Source organism: Myiozetetes cayanensis, unplaced genomic scaffold (genome assembly GCF_022539395.1).
Source record: "Myiozetetes cayanensis isolate MyiCay16 unplaced genomic scaffold, myiCay2020 scf20-37, whole genome shotgun sequence".
Classification (NCBI taxonomy): Eukaryota; Metazoa; Chordata; class Aves; order Passeriformes; family Tyrannidae; genus Myiozetetes; species Myiozetetes cayanensis.
Window position 1 is genome coordinate 2,770,330 of NW_026087412.1, and position 25,958 is coordinate 2,796,287.

General features: G+C 50.3%; 3 protein-coding genes across 14 annotated transcripts in view; 2 read left to right on the top strand and 1 right to left on the bottom strand.

Moving 5' to 3' along the window:
• Positions 1 to 10,799, top strand: FLCN (folliculin). Of its 2 annotated transcripts, none has more exons than XM_050317870.1 (12): positions 1 to 70; positions 1,165 to 1,443; positions 2,663 to 2,809; positions 3,444 to 3,665; positions 4,274 to 4,434; positions 5,173 to 5,264; positions 5,968 to 6,158; positions 6,557 to 6,670; positions 7,032 to 7,155; positions 7,415 to 7,546; positions 8,469 to 8,574; positions 9,352 to 10,799. In XM_050317870.1, the coding sequence occupies exons 2-12, from the start codon at positions 1,195 to 1,197 to the stop codon at positions 9,551 to 9,553; spliced, it is 1,740 nt and encodes a 579-aa protein (XP_050173827.1). In that variant the 5' UTR covers positions 1 to 70; positions 1,165 to 1,194; the 3' UTR covers positions 9,554 to 10,799. The 2 variants fall into 2 exon arrangements, with proteins under 2 accessions (XP_050173827.1, XP_050173826.1); XM_050317869.1 differs by lacking the exon at positions 1 to 70 and adding an exon at positions 264 to 405.
• Positions 10,800 to 12,790: 1,991 nt separating this feature from the next.
• Positions 12,791 to 14,980, top strand: PLD6 (phospholipase D family member 6). The gene is made up of 2 exons (XM_050317590.1): positions 12,791 to 13,223; positions 13,301 to 14,980. Exons 1-2 carry the CDS (start codon positions 12,791 to 12,793, stop codon positions 13,537 to 13,539), a joined length of 672 nt encoding a protein of 223 aa, XP_050173547.1. The 3' UTR covers positions 13,540 to 14,980.
• An 8-nt stretch (positions 14,981 to 14,988) lies between these two features.
• Positions 14,989 to 25,958, bottom strand: part of MPRIP (myosin phosphatase Rho interacting protein) — a 79,290-nt gene continuing 68,320 nt past the window's right edge. For 6 of the 11 annotated variants that reach the window (XM_050317862.1, XM_050317859.1, XM_050317857.1 and 3 more), the window contains 3 exons: positions 25,794 to 25,956; positions 25,372 to 25,457; positions 14,989 to 21,218 (listed from right to left, as the gene is read on the bottom strand). In XM_050317862.1, coding sequence (XP_050173819.1) covers positions 21,147 to 21,218; positions 25,372 to 25,457; positions 25,794 to 25,956 — 321 coding nt within the window. In that variant the 3' untranslated portion in view covers positions 14,989 to 21,146. Of the gene's footprint in view, positions 21,219 to 24,220; positions 24,287 to 25,371; positions 25,458 to 25,793; positions 25,957 to 25,958 lie in introns of all 11 variants that reach the window. The other 5 variants (XM_050317860.1, XM_050317865.1, XM_050317868.1 and 2 more) reach the window with 3 other exon arrangements.

Here is a 25,958-nt window from a genome sequence, read left to right on the forward strand (position 1 = left end):
GGTACGGCCGGTGGGTCAGTCGGTGTCAGGCGCCCGCGGACTCGGGCCGGGCCGGGTCGGGGGAGCCGCGGTGAGCGGGGCCGGGCCGGGCCGGGGGAGGGAGGGGGAACCGTGGGGAACCGGCCCCGGGGCCCGGCAGCACAGCCCGGCCCGGGCCAGCAGGGCCTGAGGCGTTCGGGTCCAGGGGCGCTCGGCAGGACCGGCCCGGCCTGGCCCGGCCCGGCCTGAGGCTCCGGGGAGGGGGGTGTGGGCTGTCAGAGTTCAGCCTTGGTCAGAGGAGGCACCAGGATATCCAGAGGGATGGAGCCCCTCTCCTCTGAGGAAAGACTGGGAGAATTGTTATTGTTCATCCTGGAGAAGTGGAGGCTCAGGCTGACCTAATTGTGGCCTTCCAGTACCTGAAAAGTACTTAGGGAAAAGATGGGGCAAGACTATTTACAAGGGTCTTGGAGTGACAGGACAAGGGGGATTCTGGTTCAAATTGAAAAAGAGCAGGTTTAGATTAATGTTAGGAAGAAATTGTTCCCTGTGAGGGTGGGCAGGCCCTGGCACAGGTTGCCCAGAGAAGCTGTGGCTGCCCCATCCCTGGGAGTGTCCAAGGCCAGGTTGGATGGGGCTTGGAGCAACCTGGGCTAGTGGGAGGTGTCCCTGCCCATGGCAGGGGGTGGAATGAGGTGTTTTTCAAGGTCCCTTCCAACCCAAACCATTCTGGGATTCTGTGAGCCTGCCCCTGTGAGGCCAGAGATATTTGGGCATGAGGGATCAGTCTGAGGTCTCCTGGCTTAGCAACAAGGACATGGATACGGGGCAGGGGGTGTGGACTGTTTAACTCCCATCCCATCAGGACACAGAGGGTTGGTCCTGGATCAGTGGAATGCCCAGGGAGGTGGTGGAGTCCCCATCCCTGGAGGTGTCCAGGGAACGAGTGGATGTGGCACTCAGTGCCCTGGTCTGGCTGACGGGGTGGTGATCGGTCACAGGTTGGACTGGATGCCTGTATGGTCGTAGAGGCCTTTTCCAACCTAAGGACTGATTCTGTGATCAGGTGGAGTGGTGCTGGTCCCTTGGGCTAAGCTTAAAGGCGGCTGCTCCTGGCACCACTCAGACCCACGAGATGCCGCGGTGTGCCGTGTGCTGATGTCGTGTGTTCTCTCCCCTCTGCAGGAGGCCTGGCGGGTGCTCTGAGCTCTCACTATGAATGCCATCGTTGCCCTGTGCCATTTCTGTGAGCTCCACGGCCCTCGCACCCTCTTCTGCACCGAGGTTCTGCACTCGCCGCTGCCCCAGGGCGCGGGCAGCGGGGACATCTCTGGGCAGAATGAGCAGGCGGAGGAGGAGGAAGGGGGGATCCAGATGAGCAGCCGGATCCGCTCGCACAGCCCGGCAGAAGGGGCCAGCGCCGACTCCAGCAGCCCAGGGCCAAAGAAATCTGACATGTGTGAGGCAAGTGTGAAGATCTGAGTGTGGACATCAGCGGCCCTTGGCTTGACTGAAGGGCTTGCAGTTCTCTAATGCAAATAGAGTTATCTAGAGAGAAAAAAAAGTGTGAATTGCACCTTTCTGTGTGTGACTGCTAGTGCCAGAAAACCTCCAAGTCCTCATAGACTATAATGATCCATGGCAAGAGGATGAAGGAGCTGTTGTTGAGTACACAGACCTTTGACAGAATGCTGTCTTGAGGTCTCTTTGAACCCTGTGATTCTGTGATTCTCTTGTGCCTGAGAAATGCTTTTCTCATCCTTGAAGAGCATTTTCTTTGTTAGATTAATATAATATTAATAATAATAGTTATTTGTTTAATATTAATAATAATTATTATTTGTTAGATTAATATAATAATAATTTTAAGAACAGTATTGATTATGAAACAGAAAAGAATGGAAAACAAATTAAAACAATAGATATAATATATATTCTCAGTCATTCAGGGCTTTTCATCCTGGAGAAGAGAAGTTTGTATGGAAACCTCCCAGTGGCCTTCCAGTATGTGAAGGGGCCTACAGGGGGAATCCAGAGAGGGACTCTTCATCAGGAACTGTAGTGGTAGAACAAGAAGCAATGGGAAATTCAGATTAGATATAAGGAAGAAATTCTTCCCTGGGAGAGTGGGGAGGCCCTGGCACAGGTTTCCCAGAGAAGCTGTGGCTGTCCCATCCCTGGGAGTGTCCAAGGCCAGGTTGGATGGGGCTTGGAGCAACCTGGGATAGTGGAAGGTGTCCCTGCCCATGGTGGGAGGTTGGTACTGGGTGATGTTTAAGATCCCTTCCAACCCAAACCATTCTGGGACTCTATGATTCTCATACTTTCCTCTATTAATATTTGCTCCGAGGTATCTCACTTTCCCTTCTGTAATGGCCAGTTTTGTTTGGCCAGTTGGTTTCACAACTGCCGTAACTGAATTTTACCACTTGCAGAGCCATCACCAAGTTCACAATGAAATTAAATAGTGGAAAATGAGCGTAAGAGCAGAGGAAGTATATCACAGAGTTCTGTGTGAGGAGGTGGGTTCAAATACTGACCCTGACTCACATTTCTTTGTCTTCTAAGCAGCTGTGTTCTTATTTATACGTGTAGGTAATGTTTGAAGGGAATATTGAGAGGTCTTTGGAAACCTGAATAACTGCATGCTCATTTATGGCTGGATTTGCTTTTCTGCCTCCAGGGGTGCCGCTCTCTTGCAGGAGGACACCCGGGATACGTCAGCCACGACAAGGAGACCTCCATCAAGTACGTCAGTCACCAGCACCCCAACCACCCCCAGCTGTTCAGCATCGTGCGCCAGGCCTGCGTGCGCAGCCTCAGCTGTGAGGTAACGGCCCAGGGGGACAGGGAGACACCTACTTATGGCCCTCTGGTTTGCTTCAAATCCAAGATGCAGCTTTGCTGATCCTGGCAGCCTGAAACAGGGAGGGAATGAGGTGGACAGACAGGCACAGAAGCCTGGATTCGTTCCAGAAGTGGTGGTAGTTTGTAAGGTTGATCTTTGATAACCTTGAGGGTTCCTTCCTCTCATCTTGTGAGACTAAAAATATCCCTTTCTTGGTTTTGTTCCTCGTGTTTATTGTCTTCCTTTCTAAGATAATCTGGTTCTGTAAAAACGTCTGAATCTGTTGTTGAGCGCCAAGAAATGTTTGGTCTTTGTGGACCATTCAGAAGTGAAGGGAAAACCTTACAGATTAATGAGCATTTTTGTGTCAGCAAAATCCCTTTTGGACTCTCAATATCGTAGTTGAATGCAGCTGAATTCTTAAAATGCAGTTACATTGAAGGTTTTGAAGAGTTTGTAGGATACCTCTGGAGGGCTGTTTGACCACACTTTTTGGGTAGTAGCCTAAAAAGGGCTTCATTTATTCACCAGGTGTGTGGTAAAGTGCAGGAAGCTGTTCAGTTTTTTACTCTGTGATGTGTTGAACTACTTTAATGTGCGTGTCCCTTTCCTTCAGGTCTGCCCAGGACGTGAAGGCCCTATTTTTTTTGGAGATGAGCAGCATGGGTTTGTGTTCAGCCACACCTTCTTTATCAAAGACAGCCTGGCTCGAGGTTTCCAGCGCTGGTACAGCATCATCACTATCATGATGGACCGGATTTACCTCATCAACTCCTGGCCTTTCTTGTTGGGAAAAATCAGAGGCATCATTGATGAGCTTCAGGGCAAAGCACTGAAGGTGGGTCAGTGCACAGAGTCCCTCTGACTCAGCAGCAGCAAAACATCGTGATGGCTGATTGACAGCTCAGTCAAAAAGCTGATCCAGCTCATGCCAGGGTGGTCATTAAGGTTGACACACAAGGGACAAGAGGATGGTGCATATCCCTGTCCCTGGAAGTGTTCAAGGCCAGTTTGGACAGGGCTTGGAGCAACCTGTAGAAGGTGTCCCTGCCCTTGGCAAGGGGGTTGGAACAAGATGATCTTTACGGTCCTTTCCAACCCAAACCATTGCAGGATTCTGTATCTGGGGGTGTAGGAGGGAAGGAACAGGATGCCTTTGTCATTTTAAACAGTCAGTGATTTTCACAGACCTGCTAGACAATAGCTCTGTGAGAAATTTAAGTAACTAAAGTTGTGAAGGACAGTGATTTTTGAGCACAAGTGTTACTTAATGATAACTTTAGCCAATCTAAGCATAAGATGTCCCTTCTCTCTCTTTTCCCATAACTGGACGACTGTGTGTGTGACGCACCCCTTTCACTTGGGATTTTGGTTATGATTTTTCGGCTCTGTGTGTGACCGTTTAATCTCTCTCAGTCTCTGACACTGCCCCTCCTGTGCGTGCAGGTGTTTGAGGCAGAGCAGTACGGGTGCCCTCAGCGTGCCCAGCGCATGAACACGGCCTTCACCCCCTTCCTGCACCAGCGGAACGGGAACGCCGCCCGCTCCTTGACGTCCCTGACCAACGACGAGAACCTGTGGGCGTGTCTGCACACCTCCTTTGCTTGGTGAGGACAACAGTATTTTTTTTTGGCTTCTGCAGCTCCTTCCCGAGGAGAAAATTGCCGTATTCTGAAGGGCTGGGAATGTGATTTGAGTGTTTGTGTGGTTTTTTTCTTAATAAATCGAACTTGGCTGAGCAGTGTCTTAGTTGGAAGGAGACAACGCTGATGCCTTAGGATAAAAATTGTCTTTTTGCTGTGAAGTAAAACTAACGTGGCAGCTAATAGGAGCCATGCCTATGTAGATGGAAAGGTTTTGAGGTGTAAAAGTGTGGAAGAAAGGAATAAAAGATGCTCCTACTCCCAGTGTGCTGTACCTTGAGTTGACCTACCGTGGTGGTTCACCTGGAAGTGCCCGTGGTTTGTGATCAGCAGTGTGGGCGGTGGGGCCATTGGGCTCTGTGAGAGTCCAGTTGCTCCAGTGCCTGAGTGTCTCATTAAACTTCCCTGGAAAGATGCCACAGAGAGGGTTGCAACACTGGCATGTGATTTGGATGGGGGATAAGTGTGTTGCAAAAAGAAATTGCAAAGCGGTGGGATCTGGATGACTTTGCATGGCAGTGATTGTAAGACACGTTGATAGTTCCACACTGAGGAAAGCACAGGGATGTGTTGGAAGGGAAGAGAGACTGGTTGGGGGTTGGATTTTTTTGTTGAGCTGGTGGCACCGGATTTCTTACTGGATTTTTGCATCCAGCAAGCAACCCGCATAAACACTGCTTCTCGTTCTTTCGATGTCTCCAGGCTTCTGAAAGCTTGTGGTAGCCGACTTACAGAGAAACTTCTGGAGGGAGCACCCACAGAAGACACCCTCGTTCAGATGGAAAAACTTGCAGGTGAGATGGAAGTTTCCAGAGCTGGTTTGTATGCATAAACACCACGTCCTTTGGTCAGCATCACAAGCACAGCATCTCTCCTCAGCTCCACCTTCGTGGCAGTCTCTGCAGGAGCTGATGCTCTCTCCCATCTGGAGATGACTCTGACAGGAATGTGAAATCCAGGCGCCTCAAAGGCTCTCTGCACACAGATGTGGTGTTTGTCACTTGAGTAGGAGTGTTGCATCATCATGATTATTGTTCTCTCTGGCTGTGCTGGCCCTCCCAATGAATGTCTAGTGCCAGAGGAATTTGCAGTCACCACATAGGGACTTCTTGCTTCCTTTTCTACAAACTTTCTAAAATTAAAGGATCATAGTTTGTTTTTCTGGCACTGAATTATTTTATTAACCCATTTAGACTAAAGCTTTGGCCATAACCTTTAAAACTAAATAGAGAACACATAGCTGTCAAAAGATGTGACTCTGTGTTCTGTAGGAGATGAAAATTCTTTCGTGACTCTTCAGTGGTTATCTTTTATCTGAATTAACTTTTAGGTATGTCTGTGCTGCTGTCAGTGCTTTCAGTTACTGTGTTCTGAGCTCTGTCTTCCCACATACAGCCAAAATCATGTGGCTGCAGCGTGTGGGCACTTCTGAGACAGTTTCCATTCCTAGAGAGCAGCAGTTTTTATGACCAGTCTGCCTTTTTTTTTTTTTGCTAGATCTGAAAGAAGAGTCAGAAGGCTGGGATGGTTCTGAGGAAGAAGAGAAGCCTTCTTCCCAGCCAGATGTTGTGGAAGGGCAGGAACTGTCTAAATGCTCACCCGAAACGTCTCTGATGCCAGATTGCAACAGCTGGAACGTCGCTCACAGAAGGTTGTCTGTCTTTCGCTCTCTCAGGCACATGAGGCAGGTAAGAGAGGATGCTGAATTCACAAACTTTGCTCCTGATAATGTTTTTTTTAAAGATACATTTATTTCCTGCAATCTGCACTTCTTTCCTGGTTCTGTGTTCAGCACAGTGCCTGCCCAGCCAGTAACACCCTATCAGCTGCATTTCTGGGGACACTCCCTTCCTCTGGGATCACGTGGGCCTCTGCTGATCATCAGTCATGTGGGATGGGGTCATATGATTTCACTCAAATCCTGCACTTTTCTCCTTCCCAAGAGCAGTGACACTAATTTAACACAGAGGTTGTGCAACATCTTCAAAGCCATTGTCCTGCCTGTCAGCCATGTTTTTGACAGGGCAAACTGGACATTTCACACATTTTCATAACCAATGCACAATGCTTTGGCTTTGTTTTTCAGGTTCTTGGGGCCTCAGCATTCCGAATGCTGGCTTGGCATGTTCTGATGGGGAACCAGGTCATCTGGAAAGCTCGAGATGCGGATCTTGTCCAGTCTGCCTTTGACGTGCTACGGGTAGAAACTTTTTCCTTTGTTTCCTGGCTGCATATTTTTACATGTATTTCTCTAGTAGTCCAGCCTTTATAACGACCTGTCTCTGACATGTAACCTTGTAAATTATGTGTTTTTGAAAACAAACAAACAAAAAAACCCCAAACATGCACCAAACAAAAACCCCTCAACCTTTGGATGCCTTGCTTGTCCTCAACCACGGCATAGTCTTTCAAGCTGAGCAGGATAATTTGATCCCCCCAAATCAGGAACTTCTGCCTGAACAGTGCTCCAGGTCTTGGCTGGCCCTGGAATTCGGGGAGAAAACTGTACTTTAATCATTTAGTTCCAGTGTTTCTCTTGACGTGTGTCCTCCCCTCTCCAGACGATGCTGCCCATCGGGTGTGTGCGGATCATCCCCTACAGTGACCAGTATGAAGAGGCCTATCGGTGTAACTTCCTAGGGCTGAGCCCACACGTCCAAATCCCACCCCACATCCTATCATCTGGTAAGAACCTGCTGCACAACCCTCTCCTTCCCTTGTCATCTCACGTTAAGGGACACCAGACTATTATTTTTTTTAGTAAGTATCGGCTGCATGAACTAAAGCCTGTACCACTTCATTTTGTTTTCCCTGTGTGCTTGCCTGATCCGTGGTTGAAAGGTGCAACACCTTCTTCCAGCACTGATCCCTAGCAGGGTCTGTAGCTGTGTTTTATAATCTGGACTAGCACAGTTCACGCTCTTTTGGGCTCTTGCTGCTCTAGAGTTTGCAGTCCTCGTGGAGGTCCGCGCTGCCACCCGCTCCAGTCTCTACCCAACTCTGTTTGACGACGAGCAGTCCCTCAACAAGTACGAGTTTGTTGTCACCAGTGGTAGCCCTGTTGCAGCAGATCGAGGTGGGTGATTTGACAGCAGAAAGAACCTGTGTCACTGAGGTTAAAAGAGCATCTTGATCTTTAGCTGTTTTTCATGCTGTTCGTGCACTGGCCCTCAAGGAAGCCTGAGTAGAAGCCAGTCAGTTTACTACTGAGATGTTGCTATTTGAGGTGAGGTTCACAACACACTGATTAATTATCCAGGATTTGCTTTACCAGGTCAGCATTTTGCTCATTAATTTTCATAAATGAGAAGTGGATTCTGTAACATGGGTACAGGAATAATGGTAGGGAAATTCTGTAACCCACAGTGAACACTTTCTATCCTGAAATATTTGTGTGTTTATTTGGAGTAAGTCTAAACTTATAAGGACCATGACATTACTCATCTCCCATGTTCCACCTGATAGACAGGTATGACTTCTAGAGAAATATCCAGACTTTTTTTATTTTACCTGCTTTGTTCGAGCCCTTGAATATTTGCATCCAGATGTGATCTGAGTCAGGTCCATCAGTCTTGTGTTTTCTGAGAAGTCTTAATTTAGATGAATTGCCTTCACTGAGTGTCTCAAAAGACATGGCATATGGCTCATCCTTCCTGCTCTGTCCCCTGAAGATACAGATACAAAGCAGAGACTTGCTCTCTCCATGGAGTTCTTCCTGTTGTAGATCCCACGTGTATAATTAGTCTACTTTCCATCCAACCAGTGGCATGTCCAGAAGCTTCTGGACAAAAATAGTCACGGAAAGGTCTTTTTTTCCACCAAAGCATCAAACTTACTAGGCCACAGACTGCTGGGGAAAAAAATCCTCCTAGGGAATTCCAGAAAGTGGTCCATGAGGGTGTATTTAACAGTAGTAAAGTAGTAGTAAAGGTGTAAGCAGGTAACCTTTAGCTTGTGTGTCCTCTTTCTCACCCTTTCCCCCCTTTCTGCTCCTGTAGTTGGCCCAACAATCTTGAACAAGATCGAAGCTGCCCTGACCAACCAGAACCTCTCTGTAGATGTTGTGGATCAGTGCCTTGTTTGCCTGAAGGAGGAGTGGATGAAGTAAGTACATCTGCTTTGCTTTCAGAGAAACAGCTTTGGCACTGATCCTGGAGCAGTTACAGCAGAGTGCAGGACAGACTTGTAGTCAGGTAACTTCTGCTGTAGCTCGACAGGAGCTGGATTTACAGGAGTAAATTAAGTCGGGAGTTAAGAATATCAGAGTTTCTCTGCTCTAGTCCTAACTCTCCTTTTGGCTTTCAGCGGTTTTTAACCTTTGTGCTTCAGTTCACACATCTGTAGGTTACCTGCATGACAACACCTGTCTGCCTCACCTTCCTTAGGAGGATTAAGTATGCAAATACCTCAGTGCCTGCCAGTGTGCAGCCATATCCCAGCGCAGGTAACACGCCAAACAGATGTCAGGCTTGTGCCTGCAGGCACTACATTTCAAAGGTGCAAGTAGCTGTAAAGGGAGAGCAGTCAGTCATGTGAAGTAATTCATGGAACATCACAAATCTGTGAATTTACCTGAAGGCCAGGTGGACACTAGATGTGTCTCCCAGGGAGATTCCCAGTTGTCACAATTAATTGTTGTACTTTCCGCTAGAATGAAAAAAAACAAACTAGAAATATGCTTGTTACTCCTGAAAATGAGTCATCTCCCCAACTAATCCCCCTTCCTCATCAAAGCATGAGAAAAGTTTCCACAAAACACTGGTTGAAGTTTTTGTTAACATTTAGTTGCAGTAGGTGCCAAGAGAAACTCCAGTTCTTTCTTGTTCCATATTTGATGAGCGAGTCCATTTAACAGTGACAGGAATCTCTTTGTTTCTGCAGTAAAGTGAAAGTCCTCTTTAAATTCACTAAAGTGGACAGCAGACCCAAGGAGGATACCCAAAAACTGCTGAGCATTCTGGGAGCTGCAGAGGAGGACAACGTCAAGCTTCTCAAGTTCTGGATGACCGGCCTGAGCAAGACGTACAAGTCCCACCTGATGTCAACAGTTCGCAGCCCAACGTCCTCAGAGTCCCGAAATTAAAGGGTGCCCAACCTCCCCTGCTGCCTTCCAAGCAGGGAACCCCAAGTTACCTCTGCTGAGCCTGCAGCATGTGCTTTAGGTGGATAGTGCAGCTCCAGCACTGTCCTCCTGGTCCTCAAACCAACTTGAAGAGTGACTTGAGTCTTTTCTAATTGCTGTGAGACTGGACTAATAAGTGCTAATACACAGTGCTGCTCTCTGTCTGAAACTCAACTCTCAATCTACACCTGCACACTCAAGACTAAAACACAGCAACGCTCAAAGGATCAGTGTGAATTAATTAAAATCCCATCCTGTCCTCGTCAAGCATTATGGTGTGGCAGCAGACCTCAGTTCTAGGTTCCTTGGCAAGACTCAGATACCTGTGACAACATCCAGAGCTCCTGGGATTGGATATGGTTAATCTCAGCAAATCCCACATAAATCTCCAAAATGCCTGAGAGAACAAGAAACAAAAAAAAGAGAGAGACGTCACAGGGTGTGGATCACATGTAAATTATTTCAAACCACTTTATGCTCAGATTTAAGAGACTATTTTCTGCTGTAGCATAAGTCAGGATATCCTATGGGAGTCCTGTCACTCCTCTTTATTTATTTATATCTTAACTTGAGAAGGTTTCAGCATTTGCTTTGGAAATCTTGTCTGGGAGGGCGAATTGTAAAATAAGAAGTCTCAAAATGCAGCCTGCTTTCCTCTCAAGAGGGTAAAATACTGGCCTTGTTTTGCCTGTGGTTGCAGAACTTCCAGGTAATGAAGATACACCCTCACCAGGATAAGGTTCTGGAGTTCTTCTGTCTTCAGAAGTAGTTTTTTAGCTTCCTAATTAAGTTGAGCAGAAAAGATTCAACCTGTAGGTGCTCCCTTCTATAACTCTATAGTAGCCATTTTTGCTTAATAGTTCATGGAAACATTGGTGCATTTTTTAATTACCTAAACAGATATTCCTTATCTGTACTGTAAGGAATCACTGTTTCTGTTGTGAAGTCTAGGGTTTATGTCTATTTTTTTGGTTTTTCTGGATCATTATTGGGAAAACTTGACATTACCACAGACGTTCTGAACAAGCTAAAGGCAGGTTTTACCCAGGTGACCTTCTACACTCATTCAAGCTCAGAGAGGATGTTCCAACTTGTCGCGAGTTCTGTTCTTATATATAAAATATGCAGGTTGATTTTTGTCTGGAACATCTGTAAAATGGAGACAGGCATTAAATCTCATAAGAGCTATTTTTGTAAAAGGAACAAAGCCTGGTTTTGTGTTAATTTGCAGTGTGTGTGTGTGTGTGTGTGTGTGTTGTGGTGGGGGAAGCAGCAGTTGGTCCACTAAAATTCCTGCATCTTTTAGCCTAGATCTAACCTACAGAATTTGATAGTCTTTTCCTCTTAACATTGTGTTAGTTTTCTTGTAGAGTGACCGGGTAGTCTTTATTTTTGTACTTGAAAACTCTTCTGGTCCAATTCAGAGCTGTATAACACATCAGGTGAGACATTACTTGGCATTTAGACCTTCTCAATTGCTGAACTGGTTTTATCTTTTAAAATCCAGCTCTCCTAAGCAATCCAGCATCAAAACCTAGTCTGGTGGCTTCTTCCAAAACTGTGAAGAGGTGGTCACAAGGTCAAGACTGAGGCTGCTTGTGCCTGGTGAGTCATATACGATGTTGATCCGTCCTCATCCTGACCTGAAACAAGGCTGTCATGGACAACCACACTCTGGATAACACATCGTTTTTGAGCCAGGGCGAGGAAACCACCAACTTAACGCTTATAAAATGCCCACAGGAAAGAAGGGGGAGAGCTGCTAAGTCAGTGAGCATATAACCCAGATGTGCTTGGCTGCCAGAACACATCTATATGTGGGATTACCGAACAGTTGTCTGGGCAAGTTCCTGCAGCTCCGCCGGGGCCGCGGGTGCTCCCTTTGCCGTCAGCGATAGCTGGAATGTGCACAGCTTAATTAACAAGGAGTCATGTCTGCAGACATCTTTCACCACCCTCCTCCCCTCCAAACGATACGCCTTAGAGACAAGCTGATTAAGGCAGGATAATTCTTTATTCCGAGGTGATTTCCTTTCCTGCCTGGCTGAGCAGCGCGTACCTGGGAGCGAGGTGGGAGCGGCGAGTGCCGGAGTGCCAGCCTGGGGTCACCGCTGGGTGCAGGGAGAGACAAAGCCTTTTTGCACCAGTTCTGCCAACCCTCTCTCCTCAGCTGGGCAGGGTCCAGCAGGTCAAGGCAGGTGATTGTCCCCCTCTATCCTGCCCTCATGAGAATCCACCTGGGGTACTGTGTCCAGCTCTGGGACCCCAACATCAGAAGGATGTGGAGCTGCTGGAGTGAGTCCAGAGGAGGCCATGGAGATGTTCCATGGGCTGGAGCCCCTCTGCTCTGGAGCCAGGCTGGGAGAGCTGGGGGTGTTCAGCTGGAGAAGAGAAGGCTCCAGGGAGACCTGAGAGCCCCTTCCAGGGCCTAAAGGGGTTCCAAGAGAGCTGGAGAGGGACTTGGGACAAGAGCCTGGAGTGACAGGACAATGAGGAATGACTTCCCACTGCCAGAGGGCAGGGATAGGTGGGATATTGGGAAGGAATTCTTCCCTATAAGAGTGGTGAGGCCCTGGCACAGGTTGCCCAGAGCAGCTGTGGCTGCCCCATCCCTGGAAGTGTCCAAGGCCAGGTTGGGTGTGGCTTGGAGCAATCTGGTCTCATGGAAGGTGTCCCTGCCCATGGCAGGGGGTGGGGACTGGTTGATCTTTAGGGTCCCTATTGCGGATCTGCAGCGCAAGGGCTGGTGTTTGGGGATGGGTTGGGTGTATGGGGAAGGGTTTGGTGTTTGGAGAAGGGTTTGCTGTGTGGGGAAGGATTTGGTGTGTGTGGAAGGGATCGGTTCAGTGTGTGGGGTATTGGTGTGCGTGAGGAAGGGGTTTGGTGTTTGGGGAAGAGTTTGATGTGTGGGGAAGGGTTTGGTGTTTCAGGAGAGGTTTGATGTTTAGGGAGGGGTTCAGCAGGGAAGGGATCAGTGTTTGGCGAAGGGTCGGAGGTGCGGGGAAGGGACGGGTTCAGTGTACGAGTGCTCGCGTGTGTGTGCAGCTTTGGTGTATGGGAAAGGGTTCATTCGGTGTTTCGGGAAAGGTTCGGTGCGTTGGGTTTCGCTGTGTCCCGAAGGCTCAGGCCCAGCCCCAGCAGCCCCTCCCCGCCGCCCCGGGCGCCTGCGCGGCGCTCCATGGGGATGTGTCCCGCGGGATGAGCCCCGTGTCCTGCGGGATGAGTCCCGGGGGGCTCCCTCCGGCCTCGCTCCTCGCCGTGGCGGCGGCGGCCGCGCTGGCGGTGGCTGCGGTGGCGGCCTGGCGGCGGCCGCGGCCGGTGCGGGAGGTTCTGTTCTTCCCGTCCCGGCCCTGCTGCCTCGAGGCGCTGCTGGCCGAGGCTGCGGCTCCCGGCGCGCCCGCCCGGCCCTGCCCGTGCCCTCTGCCGCGGGCCGACACCTCGCTGAGCCGCCTGGTGCGGCGCCTCCTCTCCGCCCGCCGCTCCCTCGACCTCTGCATCTTCTCCTTCTCCTGCCCGCAGCTCGCCCGCGCCGTGCACCTCCTGCACCGCCGCGGGGTCCGCGTCCGCCTGGTCACGGACGCGCAGTACATGGGGCTGCACGGCTCGCAGATCGGCCGCCTGCGCCACGCGGGTGAGCGCCCGGGGCCGGGGGGGACACGGGCGGGGGGAGGCTCGGGGAGCCCTCAAACAGCTGCCGTGTCTTTGTAGGGATCCAGGTGCGCCACGACCAGCACAGCGGGTACATGCACCACAAGTTCGCCATCGTGGACCGCAGGGTGCTCATCACGGGCTCGCTCAACTGGACCACCCAGGCCATCCAGAGCAACAGGGAGAACGTGCTGGTCGTGGACGACGCCGCCTGCGTGAAGCCTTTTCTGGACGAGTTCGAAAGGATTTGGGAGGAGTACAATCCCGCCAATTACAGTTTTCCCAAAGTCAGTAACTGATCGAGCTGCCGCACGGGGCTGGTGGAGCACGCGGAGCACTTAACAGCTCCACGAATTTATTATTTTGTGCAGACATCATTGCTTTATACCCGTCTGGGTGCAACTTGGGTAAGCTCCTCCAGAGAAACGAAGTGCTCAGTGCCCTAAAATGGCACGGATCCCTTGCTGCAGGTCATTCCTGTGCTAGAGGGAATGGCCCACCTGTTTGGCGAGTTGTTTTGTGAGGATGACAGTGATAGAGCTGCATTCAGAGGCATTAAAACATTGGGCAAACTCTTTGCTGTGCCTTGGTGCAGTCAAGGTGTGTTCATACCATGCTGGGCAGGTGTTTCAGTGGTAAAAGACACATTTGCCAACTTGGGGTACTGCAGATGGAATTGTGTCCCAGTGGCTCCTCTACACCAGTAACTAAAGGAGAGATTGATTATAGAGGGCTGCAGCAGTTTGAGTTTGTGTAGATTAAGCACCTGAGTTACATTTCTTGTTGGCATTAATTGTTGAGAGTTTGTAAAAGGAAATTTGTGGGAAATAGGCAGAAATTTCTAAGTTTTGATGGTGTATATGTTTCTTTTGGTTAAAGATTACTAGGGAGCTCTGGTGTAAAAGAATGAGCACAGATATTAATGACAGACTGGTCTTCCAAGTAACTGTAGGGAAGACTGGAAGGAAATGGGAAAAAATTGTTCTTTGGGATCAGTCAGTCTGTCTGGAGAGCAGACATGGCTGGAGCTGGGTCACCCATGCCAGGAGAGGTCTGGAAACCCTGGTTCATTCAGGTGCTGGGACACCTTGTCCTGGTCTGGGTCAGTGACCTCACCTGTGCTGGCAGCAGCAGGGAGGGGAGAGCAAGGGGAGGGAGGTGACACCTCTGTCCCTGCAGCTCAGAGTGGAACAAGAATGGTGTAAACTGAAGGATTTCAAACTCTGAATAGTGGCTGTGTAAGAACTGTTTCACACTGAATACAAAGTGCCTTAACCTTTTTTTCACTTTGAGAGATTATTTGATATTCTGTTACCAGTTTTTTACCAGCGGTGCTGTGACTGGCACTGCTAAATAAACCATTTTCACAGAAAACCTCCCCATCCTCATCTGGTTTTTGCACTGCAGTTCCTGTAGATCCTTAGGTGTTATTTAGGAGACATGGATATCTCCAGAGATTGAAGATTTGTTCTCTTCTGCCTGAGAAAGTTCACTTAGAGGAAAGAACATGATGTTACCTGTGGTGTAGCAACCACAGAAGCACTTGGGGAAGGTCACTCTCTAGTAAATCCTGTTCAACAGCACTAGATTTAAACTACTTTAAATGTATTAGTGCTTATTAAAATGCTGCCTGTTGCATTTCTTTTGTGAAGTGGGACTGTAAAAGCAACAGCTCCCTCATTTTCAGGCTCTGGCCTCTGCCCTGTTCTTCTTCTCGAAAGAAAACACCTCACACACGGCGTGCAAAGGGTGGTGCAAAAATAGTTTATTACGATATCGTTAATGTAAAGTTAGGTAATTATATTTACAAAGTAAAAATGATCAGCTACATCCAGGGGAGCCTAGCACGTCACACAGGGATCTGTCAGGAATAAATACTGTGAGGAGAAGGGATGTGCCTATTACAGCGAGCAGCCGATGGGGAATGGTGGCCCTTAAAAAAGCACTGAAATAAACTGGGAGTGGAAGGAGAGAAGGGAAGGAGAAAGGAACTCACACACACTGAGAAACAGGAGCCTCCCACACCCTTCCCCTTTGCAGAGGGAAAATACCCCGTGTGGGAGGTCAGAGCTGCACCATCCCCAGCACTACCCGGGCTCTGATGCTGCTTTGCCGCTCAGCCACGCCACAGGTCAGAGGTGGAGGGCTGGCTGCTGCATCCCCTCATCACAGAAGTGACTCTTGCACCCTCCTTGCTCACAATTCCTTCGGGTCATTTCCATGTACAACTGGCAGACAGCGGGTTTAACCCAGGAGTCCCTGCTGGTTACGGGTCAGCTGTGGGGTAAAGCTGTGCTCTGAGAGAACCCAGGCAGAGCTGTTCTCCATAGGGTTGTGAAGACTGACCACTGGTACCTGAACAGCCTGCTCAGACACCACCCACAGCCTTGCAGAGCTTCCTTCTGTCCCCACAAACCTCCACCCTTTCAAATGACTCTTTAAACTCTCAGGCCACCCAGAACTCCAGGTCCCGGGAGGGTGGACACGGGCCAAAGCCAGAGCATTCCTGCTTTCTACTTACCATAGTCTCTAGTATTTTACATGCTTTACTGTCTCTAGCTTAGAACAAACAGTGAGTGTTCCTGTCGTCCTGCACACAGGGTGAAGAGAGCACGAAGAAAACAATGATAATTGCACCCATTATTTACAAGTTCACGGCCAGCTGGGTTAGCTCAGTTGGAACCAACTCGTCTGGCTCATCAGGTTTCTCCAGTAAATCCCACACCCTCTGTTCCTTCAGCAGCCTCACACAGAGGCCAGGCTCACGTTGTTCCCAGCCTGGTGCTCCCTGCTCCTGCAGCAGCACGTTGGATCCTCTTCTAAAATATGGTTTGTACTACAGGATCACGTTCAGCGCGGGAGTAACTACGGTGTAACTACGCTGGAAGCTGCAGACACTGCACTGCCACGCTGCTGGGGGATGTGGGCTTGTGCAGCAGGGGCTGTGGATCCCTTGGAAAGCCCAAGGGGATCCCAAACGTGCTGTGCAAGGAATTACAGCGTTACAGGTGCCTCCCAAATCCGGGGGCTCGCTGTGCTCACCGTGACAGCCCCAGGTGACTGTGCAAGGGGAGCTGTGTCTCACCAAGGAGTTGCTGCTGCTCTCTGTAACAACAGGCAGCAGTTTGCACGTGCAGGGCGTGGATGCCACTTTCAAACACAAGATTACTGAGTCCTCTGAACGGAAAAAAAAAAAATAACCCAAATTTATAGCAAAGTAGGTTACAGCGGTCAAAGGGACTGTACACAATCTTTGGACAGGTACCTTCAAAACTAAAGGTGTAGATCAGCAGAAAAGGTTTGAAAATATATTTATAACAGTCCTGAAACCCCAAAGAAATGGTTTTATCAGGGAAGACAGGGTGGGTTGGACATGTTGCTTCTTTTCCAACCTGCACGTGGAACAAGATTTAAAAATCAAACCCACAACTCAGTCGCAAAAGAGAACCCTCTGCTAATTGCTGAGGAATAAATATTTACATACACTGCATGCTTGGAATGCTGTACAGGTTTTAAATTACTTTTTTTTTTTTTTTTAAGAGAAAAATAACAAATTTTTTCCTTAAAAAATGGAAACAAATTACAGAGCAAAGGCAAGCTACAGTGAGTGTGTGTGTGCTTGAGTGTCCACAACAAACTGAGTATCTGAACCAGGAAAAAAAATGCAAAGGTCTCATGGAAGTGCCATCAAGTCCAGTCGGTACAAAAGTGACATTTTTTGCAGTGTGAGGTGGTGAAACTTTTACTGCAGCCCAGTTCTCTGGTACAGAAAAAAAAAAAAAGGGGCTTCTCTGGTTTGCAAGTCAGCACCAATTCTAAATAATTCTGGTTTTGAAGCAAATGAACACAGTTTGCTTCTTTTTTCTTCTTTTTTTTTTTGTTTTTTTTAATATGTGGGCAAAGAAAAGGCGACATTTAAGGAAGGATTCAGTCTAGCTCAAGGGGAGATGGTGCAAATGGGAGGACAATTTTACTCAGGAAAAAAATAAGATGACTTGGAGCTGACGAGAAGACGCCTGTGCCTTCATTGCACTTGACTTTTCCTAAACCCAAGTCAGTGCTATCATTAGTGTGGAGTGGTGCAAAATGCAGCAGCTTGCCCACACACTTTCCTATTTAAATAACCACTGATTAATCCCAAAAGATGGATGAAGCCTGGAGCAGGAAGGAGAAAGAGGATAACTAAGGACCATTGCTATGAGTAATAAACCTCCCAGCTGGCTTCTTTGCACGCCCCTCCCCACCTTATTTTCAAGCACTGCTCTCTGCAGGAAAATTTCAGGTTTGAGGCTGTTTATTGGTGGTGCAGGTTCTCTCTTTGCTGACTAAGAGACCACCACCACCATGTTCATTAAAGTGGCTTAGAGAGGAATATTTTAAACCAACAAGCTCAGCAATGAGATGAATTAATTTGGTTTATCAAACACCACTGAAGCCCTGACAGTGGTGGCCGGTCCAGCCATCCCTGCACATACACAATGTTCCTGGGATTGTTCTCCCTGTTCCCTGGGGTTGTTCTCCTGCCAAACACCTTTTATTTCAGCTACACCTGGTAGTGCCATGGTGTTTTGTTTGGTTGGTTTTTTTTTCCCAGCAAAACTGCCTGTTTTGCTTTTCTCAGCAGTTTGAAGGTCCAGGCCAATATGGAATAAACAAAAGGAAACCTCTGAGCAGCTGATTCCCTGGAGCTGATCACACAGAGTCTGGGTAATCCTTAGTTCAAATCCTTTTACAGATGTTTCCAGGAGCCCCCAAAAGAGGGAGGGGGGTGATGTGAGGACTGACATTTTCTGTACAGTAAGGTAAAAAAAATAGTGGAAAGAGAGAAGAAAAGTCCAGCTTCATTGCTGATGCTGCTGGATCCCTGGCAGTGCCTCACCAGAGAGATGCAGTGCAGTGCCCTGGGTGAAGAACTTACAGAAGTGGCCCAGAAGTTTCTATAATCTCTTGCTTAGCCCAGGGACATGACTACAGGAAAGGAGCAAGAGCTGTACAAGTGTTTCCTGGGCTGTTTCTCTCCCCACTATCCAGCAGTAATATTTTTCTATGTGTATAAATAAGAATATCCCCCACCAGCCTCTTTTCACAGTGTGATTTAGGGCTGGAGCACCACGCAGAAAGGGCAGCTCTGGACCCTCCCTGCTTTCAGCACAGAGCTTTGCCAACGCATGCAGTCTTGCTACCCATCCTCACCCCTTTCTTTAAAATAAAAAAATCATATTAATGTATTTACAGATGATGAGTGAAAAGCTGGGGATGATCTGCTCCACGTGTGCCCTCCACTTGCCCAGCTGGTCCCTGTGTTAAGAAATAGGCCTGGAAGCAGAAGCTTTCTGGCAAAGAAATCCAGTGCTCTCACTAGGCTCAATACCCAGTCCCAGGCAGGACACTAAGCTGCAGGAGAGGATTTTTTGGTATGAGGAAGTGTACAGCAGACAAATTCTCTCCCCAGGGAGCCCTCACGATGCTCAGCAACACAATCCTGTACCAGAAGGGGTCCATCTGTGTCCGCCCTGCCACCAACGAGCCAATGCAAAAATAGCAAGTGCCAGTCCTCACACTTAGAACTAAGGCTCCTGAGCCAACGAAGCATCCAAAGGAAAAGCAGGATTTGCTGGGGGATGTAAGAAGAGCCAAGGTCCACGTGGCAAGAAGGAGACCAGCATGTTCTGCTCAGTTGGCTAAATAGGATGAAGTCCCACTATAAGTCTTAAGAGAAGAAGAGGAGGAGGAGGAGGAGGAGGAAGCTGCTCTCCCAGAGGCAGTGACATCTTGTAAGGGAAGAGCAATGACAGTGACAAGGCCTACATGCCATTCCACATCCATGCTGCATCCCACAGCCTCTGCCGGGACATCACAGCTCACCACGGACCCAGAGCAGCCAGGGATGAAGTGTAAAGGTTACCCCTGCTGAGAGCTGGACAGATGACATTGGATGTGACCAAACCACGCTCCAGGGCATCTTTCCTACCCTGCTCCCATCTCCAGCACTTCCATGCACACCGAGGCACACAGAGCATCGCAGCAGGGAGCGTCCCTCTACGTGCTCTGCCTGCTGACAAGTGCTGGTATCTTGTCAGGGGACAAGTGGCGCTCCTGTGGGCAGGACCTGAGTGCTGCCACGAGTGCCCCGGGAGGTTCCAAGCTGAGCACTTGGCCATGGCAAGGCCACACAAGCTGGACGAGAGCCTGACTCCCACCATGTCCCGATGACACCGTATCCTGCGGAGGGTCTGGTGGCTGGAACAGAGATGCTGCTCCGAGTGGGAGGATGAGGGTGACTCTCGTGGTGCAGCCTGGCAGGACTGGAGATGTCTGTCCCCAGCCCCGCGGTGCCGAGAGCTGAGCTTGCACTGCCCGCCTGGCAGACCCAAAACCAGCAGGGAAGGAGACAGAGCTGCCTCAACCACGGGATGAGGGCCCGAAGGACAAGAGGGATCTTTGCTCCTGGTGAGGGCCAGGATGTACCTTTAACATCCTTTTAACTTGGCATCTGAACAGGGCTGGGAAACCAACGTGCTGGAGAGCTCCTTCAGCCCTGGAGAGTGGCGAGGCAGGACCTGGGGGCTTTCCAGGTGGCATCTTGAAATTTAGCCTGGGATGGAGCCCCCACACCTGGGCAGCTGCTACAAAACAGCACAGGCTTCTCCTAGGAAGCCTCTGCTCAACTGGCTGCGACCATCTAGTGCTACCAGCTCCTCAGCTCACTTTTGGTTTGTATCCATTTATCAGCCTCACGGTGCTAAACTGTGTATTTTAAATACAAAAGCTATTAGGACTGAGAAGGTCTGAAGCACATACTGGTTTTGAGATTTTTATTTCAGGAAAAGATTAAAGAATTAAAATAGGAGCTGCCCTGCTGACAAGAAGAGTTGAATTCAAGAAGCTGATAAAAAAGGAGCATTATACGCATTGAGCACTGTGCATTTTCAGTCAATATTGGCTCTACTTTCTACTCTACTTTCCTTTGACTAGGAAAAGGGAGTTTCACATGCGCACAGACCCTGGGATACACGGGACTCAATGAGAGGAAGGGAGTAACAGCAAAAAAAAAAGAGAGTGCTGGGCTTGATCTAAACAGAGGCAAGAAAGTGATCTTACAGCTCAGCCCCTGGAACACCAACTCCGACCACCAGCGAGACGGGAGCAAAGACGCGCCGATGGGGCAGACTTGGTGCGCTTCAGTAGCTGCAGCTCCCTATCCAAAAACCACCTGGGCAGCCACCAAAGCTCGCCAGGCTTCGGTGGCACCTACATTCAGGACACGGCACAGTCACGGGGCAGGAGAATCAATCACTTCTTGTATCCTTCTCCAGCGGGATGTCAGTGTGGTACCTCCAGGCTGTGCGCGCCGGCGCTCCCCGACGGCTTCCCCCGGGCTTTTCCCCCCTTGCAGGTGCAAGTAATGCAGTCGAGATCAATGATTAGATCAGGCTCCTGGCGTGCTCTGAGCACTGGGTCTCTAGACAGCAGTAAGAGCTCGGTCTGGCCGACACCACCCAGGCCCTGCTCGCGCACCAGAGCGGCCGGTACGACAGAGCTATAGCTTATTAACAGGCTACTGAGCCTTAATACTGACACTTAGTGTAATGGTTTACAGTAAAGAAAGGATTCTCCTACGAAGCGCCGAAGAGAGGGGGGGGGGAAACCCCATTCCAATCCCTTCCTCTCTCAATCTCTCTCTCTCTCTCTCTCAGAGTCTCTGGAGCATCTCACAAGCAGGGAAAGGAGCCGGGGAGGCGAGGGGGTGGCGGGAGAGGGGGGGGCACCACCGCGGCGCCGGGTCCCGTCGGGAGCCTCAAGACGAACGACAGCGAGGACAGTCGTAAGGAACGAGAGACAAACGGTGCTGGTGCTGTGCTGCCTCAAGCTGGGAGGTGCGCGTGGTCAAGCGGAGCGGGGAGAACTAGTCTTTCTTCAAGTCCCTGGATTCAAAAAGCTTCAGGCGTTCTTGCACAGTCAGGCCTTCCTTCAGACTCTGGGAGAGAGAAAAGACAAGAGAGCGTGGGGACGTGGGCGGGCGCCCGGCGCAGGGAGAGGGGGGCGATGCTCAGGCACAGGAGACGGAGGCAGCGCAGGGATGGGCTCCTTGGCGGAGAGATTAGTGGGACATGCTGAGAGAAAACACACGGTTATGGAGGGCGGTTACTGGTGCCTAGAGAGAGGGTGAGATTGCAACGAACCAGGCGACGGACCAGAAGCGGAATGAGAGGCACACACCATGCTGCAAGCGGGATTAGCTGACTGGGAAATGACCCCCTGGGCCCCCCAGCTGCAGTGCTGGATGGGGCAATTCTAGCAGAGCTCCGGCACCATGGGAACATTGGGTGCAAGCTTGGGTTTGGTTCACTGAAGCCCCAGGATGGTGAGCAGGACCTGCACGCTGGTCCTTCCCTGCCTCCTGCACAACTGTGGCACCAACGGGGACGGTCCTGGCTCTGGTCAATGCAGGATTTGCTCAAGGAGCCCTGGAAACTGGTGTGTGTGCTGCCAGTGGCCATCCCAACCCCTCTCTAATCTCAGCCTGGGGTTATCCCAAGCCAAAACTGCCCTGACTGCCCAGGGTTAGACAGAAAACTCCTAAATTCTGTTCAGGTCAAGCAGGGTCTGATGGCTGATCCAATTCAGGTGCAGCATCCAGATTTCAAGGCACAACGCTCAGCTGACCATCACATAGGCAAGCCCTCCTAGCCCCTGACATTTGGAACTGTGAAATCCCTCTCCTACATGTGGGGTCCCAGGAGAACAGCAATGAGAGGGGCAGAAACCCAGAAACAACATGGCTTGACTCCCATACATCAGCTTTAAGCTGAAATCAGCCTGAGGGGATGCACAGGACTAAGACCAGCCTCTCTCCTTCCTCCAGCCTCAAACCTGTGGCACGAGAGATTCAGGGGAGCAAAGCCTTGGGAAGTGAGCTGTCCCTGCTTGCTGTGGATGAGCTGGCACAGCCATCCCCCCTAAAAACAACCCCCAGAGCCAGGGTTCTGCCCCTCTGTGCCCCGCTGCCGGGACAGGCAGCTGCCTGCTCCCACCCCGCAGAGCTGCCTGCCAGCCTGTTCCTTGGAACTCACAAGGAATTCACTCTGCAGCTGGAACATCATCTGCTTTACAGACTAAGACTTGGCACCTTCAAAGGCACAGACTGGAGGGATGGAACTCAGCTCCTACAAGGAAAGGCTGAGGGAGTTGGGATTGTTCAGCCTGGAGAAAAGAAGGCTCCAGGGAAAATGGCTTCCCACTGACAGAGGGCAGGGTTAGATGGGATATTGGGAAGGAATCCTTCCCTATGAGGGTGGGGAGGCCCTGGCACAGGTTGCCCAGAGAAGCTGGGGCTTTCCTATCCCTGGAAGTGTTCAGGGCCAGGCTGGACAGGGCTTGGAGCAACCTGGGCTAGTGGAAGGTGTCCCTGCCCATGGCAGGGCATTAGAACTGGATGATTTTTAAGATCCCTTCCAACCCAAACCATTCTGGGACTTTATGATCCTACTAGCAGGCAGCCATCTATCCTTTCCCTTCCCTGACTGTGGTGCCAGAGGACTGTTCAATCACAGCAGCAGGTTAGACTTTTTGGATTTTTTTTTCCCCATGTGTTTATCAAGGCAGCACTCCATGATAAACTTGCCCCAAGGCTGTGCAGATTCCCATGGTTACTGTATTTCTGGAAATGTTTTTCCTCCCACAGACCCACAAACACGGAACGGCTTTGCCAGGCAGCACGGAAATGAAAGCACTGAATTGGACTGAATTTCCAAATGCTCTGTGCTTTCTTTCCAATGGGCAGCAGAGTCTCCTGGGATGTGATTCTCTGAGCACACACTTCCTAAGGGAAGTTTACTTTGGGCCTCTCTAAATGGGAGCAGCCTGTGCATTCCAGTTGGTGCATCTGATTTCTCATTAGATGGAAGGAGGCACCAGGAATCATCAGACCGTTCTGCCTGATGGTACAAATTCCAGCAAATTCAGCCCCCAGGCAGTCTCACAACCCATTTGAGTTGCTGATGAGGGCAGCCTGATGAAGTGAGACTAATGTGGGATGATATCTGTGATAAAGGAATCCTCCATCACACTTCCTGGGGCTCTCCAGCCACCCCTCTGTCACCGTGCTGGGAGCTCCCCTCTCCTCTAAACTGCCTCTGCAGGTGCTCCAACCTCAGTCTTTGCCATAGGCCAGTAAATTTAACTACTGCTCCAGTTAATGGAGATATCTGGCTCACTGGGTCAGCCTCATTTCTCATCCTTTTGCTGGATGAGCTTGGGAGCCACTGTGTGGGATGCAGGCACAGTGCCAAGGGATGGAGAGCAGCTGGGTGGACACTGGGGGCTGGAGGAAGACTGGAGGACAGGAGGAGGAGGTTACTGGGCAAGGAAGACTCTTGCTCAGGCACAGATCAACCTGAAGATGCAGCAATTATGGGTGAAGGAAATTTGGGGCAGCTCAGGACATCTCCCTCTGCAGCTGAGACAGGGGCCACCATTTTCCATGCTCCGGGCTCTTGTGGGAAATGCACTTACAGGCATCCCTGACCATTCCTCCACCTGGCTAACAGCAAGTTGGGTATTTTCCTGCGAGACCTGGATGGTGCTGGAGTTTAGTCTGAGGCATGCAGAGTCATTCAGGCATGCACACTCAGTGTCCCACGCTCCCAACACAGCAAACAGGAAAACGTGCCCCACCATGCCCAAATCCTCTCCCGTGTCGGTGAGCTGTGTTGGAGAGGGTGGGAGAAGCAGGAAGATGAGAGAGCTGTATTCCCCTGGGAAGAGCCAGAGAGACTGTGTTTCATACAGATCTTGGGTGCACTGATTTCTCCCCTCCCTTTCCCCCCCTCGCCCAGGAAAAGAATTAGCCGTAAATGAACGGGTCAGTCATCAAGAGAAGAAGGGCTCTGGTTTGCCGTGGAGGTGTGAGCAGGGCATGCAAAAGTTGGGCCGCTCCCGTGGGCAGCTGCGTCGCTGGGCGGGTGCCGGTTTGTTTACCTACGTGGCAGGGAACCTGGACTCGGGTTCATTTCAGTTATCCCATGAGACCTGCTCAATAACGGACTGTTGAAGGAAAGAGCAAAATAAAGAAAAAAAAAACAAAAACAAAAAGAGGCTCATAAATCCCAAGTGCATTGGCGCTGGCGCAGCCCCAGCCCCCGCCCCGCAGCGGCAGCACCCAGGCACGGCCCGTGCTTGCTCTCCTCTCCTCCTTTCCCACCAAGCAGCACACAGGGGGACCACAGAAAAAGTGATCTGAGTTGAAGTGGTGAAGGGAAACCCGACATCAGACTGGCCCAGCAGGTCTGGGCTGCCCCGAAATGCGCAGAGGGCTCTCTGTGTTCACTGGGTGCAGCGCAGACACCCCGAGCTGAGGAGCTGCCGCTCGCAGAGCTCTGGGAGTGATTGTTTCCCCACATGGGCACTGAGCTTGAAGCCTTTTGCCTCTCCTGTGAGAGCCCAACCACTTCAAACGTCAGCACGAGACACGAGGTGAGAGGCAAAGCAGGTTTGCTCATGCTGATCTTCCTCCCAACAGACTTATGTTTAATGCTGACTCCTGATCAGCATTATTTGCCCTGTTTTATCCCTGTGGTCCCACATGATGTAACTGGCTGCCAAGGAGAGCTTGGCACAGCATCACTGGGCTTTGGGACCAACAGCAAGCACAGGAGGGCCACAGAAGCACAGGGCCATCTGCACCATGGTAACACACAAGCAAAGTGTGTGTTAAATATGCCCAGGACCAAGGCATCGTTGCTACACAGAAAGATCAAAAATCTTGCAGTGATGAACACTAAAACCTCTAATGATGTGCACATTTCCACCTCAATTTCAACTGAAAACAGGGAGAAAATACTGGGATAGTCCTCCTGTGAAAGACCAAAGAACAGGGTGAACTTCATCCTTTTTTCCCAAACAGGGAGCAGCTTCACACCTCCAGCTCAGCAGGGTCAGGAGTGGGGGATCAGGCCCTGCCTGGCTGCACAGGCAGCCCTTTTGTGGTCAAAAACCATCCAGGCCAGCTCTAGTGATTGGGAAATTCTCAGTTTTCTTCCCCTACTAATTTCTTCCCCCTGGGCCCCCCACTGGAGAGTAATGTGGGCACTCCCCATTCCCATCCCACTGGGCAGGAGATCTGAGCTCACCTTTGACCTGATATTCCTTAGTTGCCGGCTAACACTGGATCTGTCTTTCTTCAAGAAATCAGGGTTGCTTTTTGATTTCATAATATCTGGGAAGAAGCAAAAGAAGTGGGGTTAGCCTGGTGCCCACTGCATTCCTGCAAGGACAGGGCTGGGGCTCCTCTGCCCTCCCAGCCCGGATTAAGTGTCCTGATGAGCTCGGCTCAAGCAGCACCACCCTAACGGCAAAGAGAGCTTTTGAGGGTCTCTGCCCACCCTGCATCACGAGGTTTTCCTGATGCAAAATGCCAGAAGGCCTTCAAAGCCCATCAGCTTCCCATCTGTGGGCTGGAAGGCCAAGTCCTACACTCAGGCCCGTTACTGCAGGATGCACGTGTTAGCTCGGGACACCCAGGACTAGTTAGAGCTGCCGGAGGAGGACTGACCATATCCCGATACAGTGGTGTTCACAGGGGATTTCTCTCCCTGAGCTTCTGTGGCTGCCTTCAGCTGCTCTTTCAACCTGCTGATATCACAGTCTGCCTTGGCCTTCACGATGCTCAGCTCCGTGTAGATGTCTTTGTACTTGTCGCTGGCGTATTTCTTATCCT

Coding starts and splice junctions, on each gene's coding strand:
- FLCN (XM_050317870.1), top strand. CDS start 1,195: ATGAATGCCATCGTTGCCCTGTGCCATTTCTGTGAGCTCCACGGCCCT. Junction 3,666..4,273: donor TTCAGGGCAAAGCACTGAAG/GTGGGTCAGTGC, acceptor CTGTGCGTGCAG/GTGTTTGAGGCAGAGCAGTA. Junction 7,547..8,468: donor CCCTGTTGCAGCAGATCGAG/GTGGGTGATTTG, acceptor CTGCTCCTGTAG/TTGGCCCAACAATCTTGAAC.
- PLD6 (XM_050317590.1), top strand. CDS start 12,791: ATGAGCCCCGTGTCCTGCGGGATGAGTCCCGGGGGGCTCCCTCCGGCC. Junction 13,224..13,300: donor CGGCCGCCTGCGCCACGCGG/GTGAGCGCCCGG, acceptor GTGTCTTTGTAG/GGATCCAGGTGCGCCACGAC.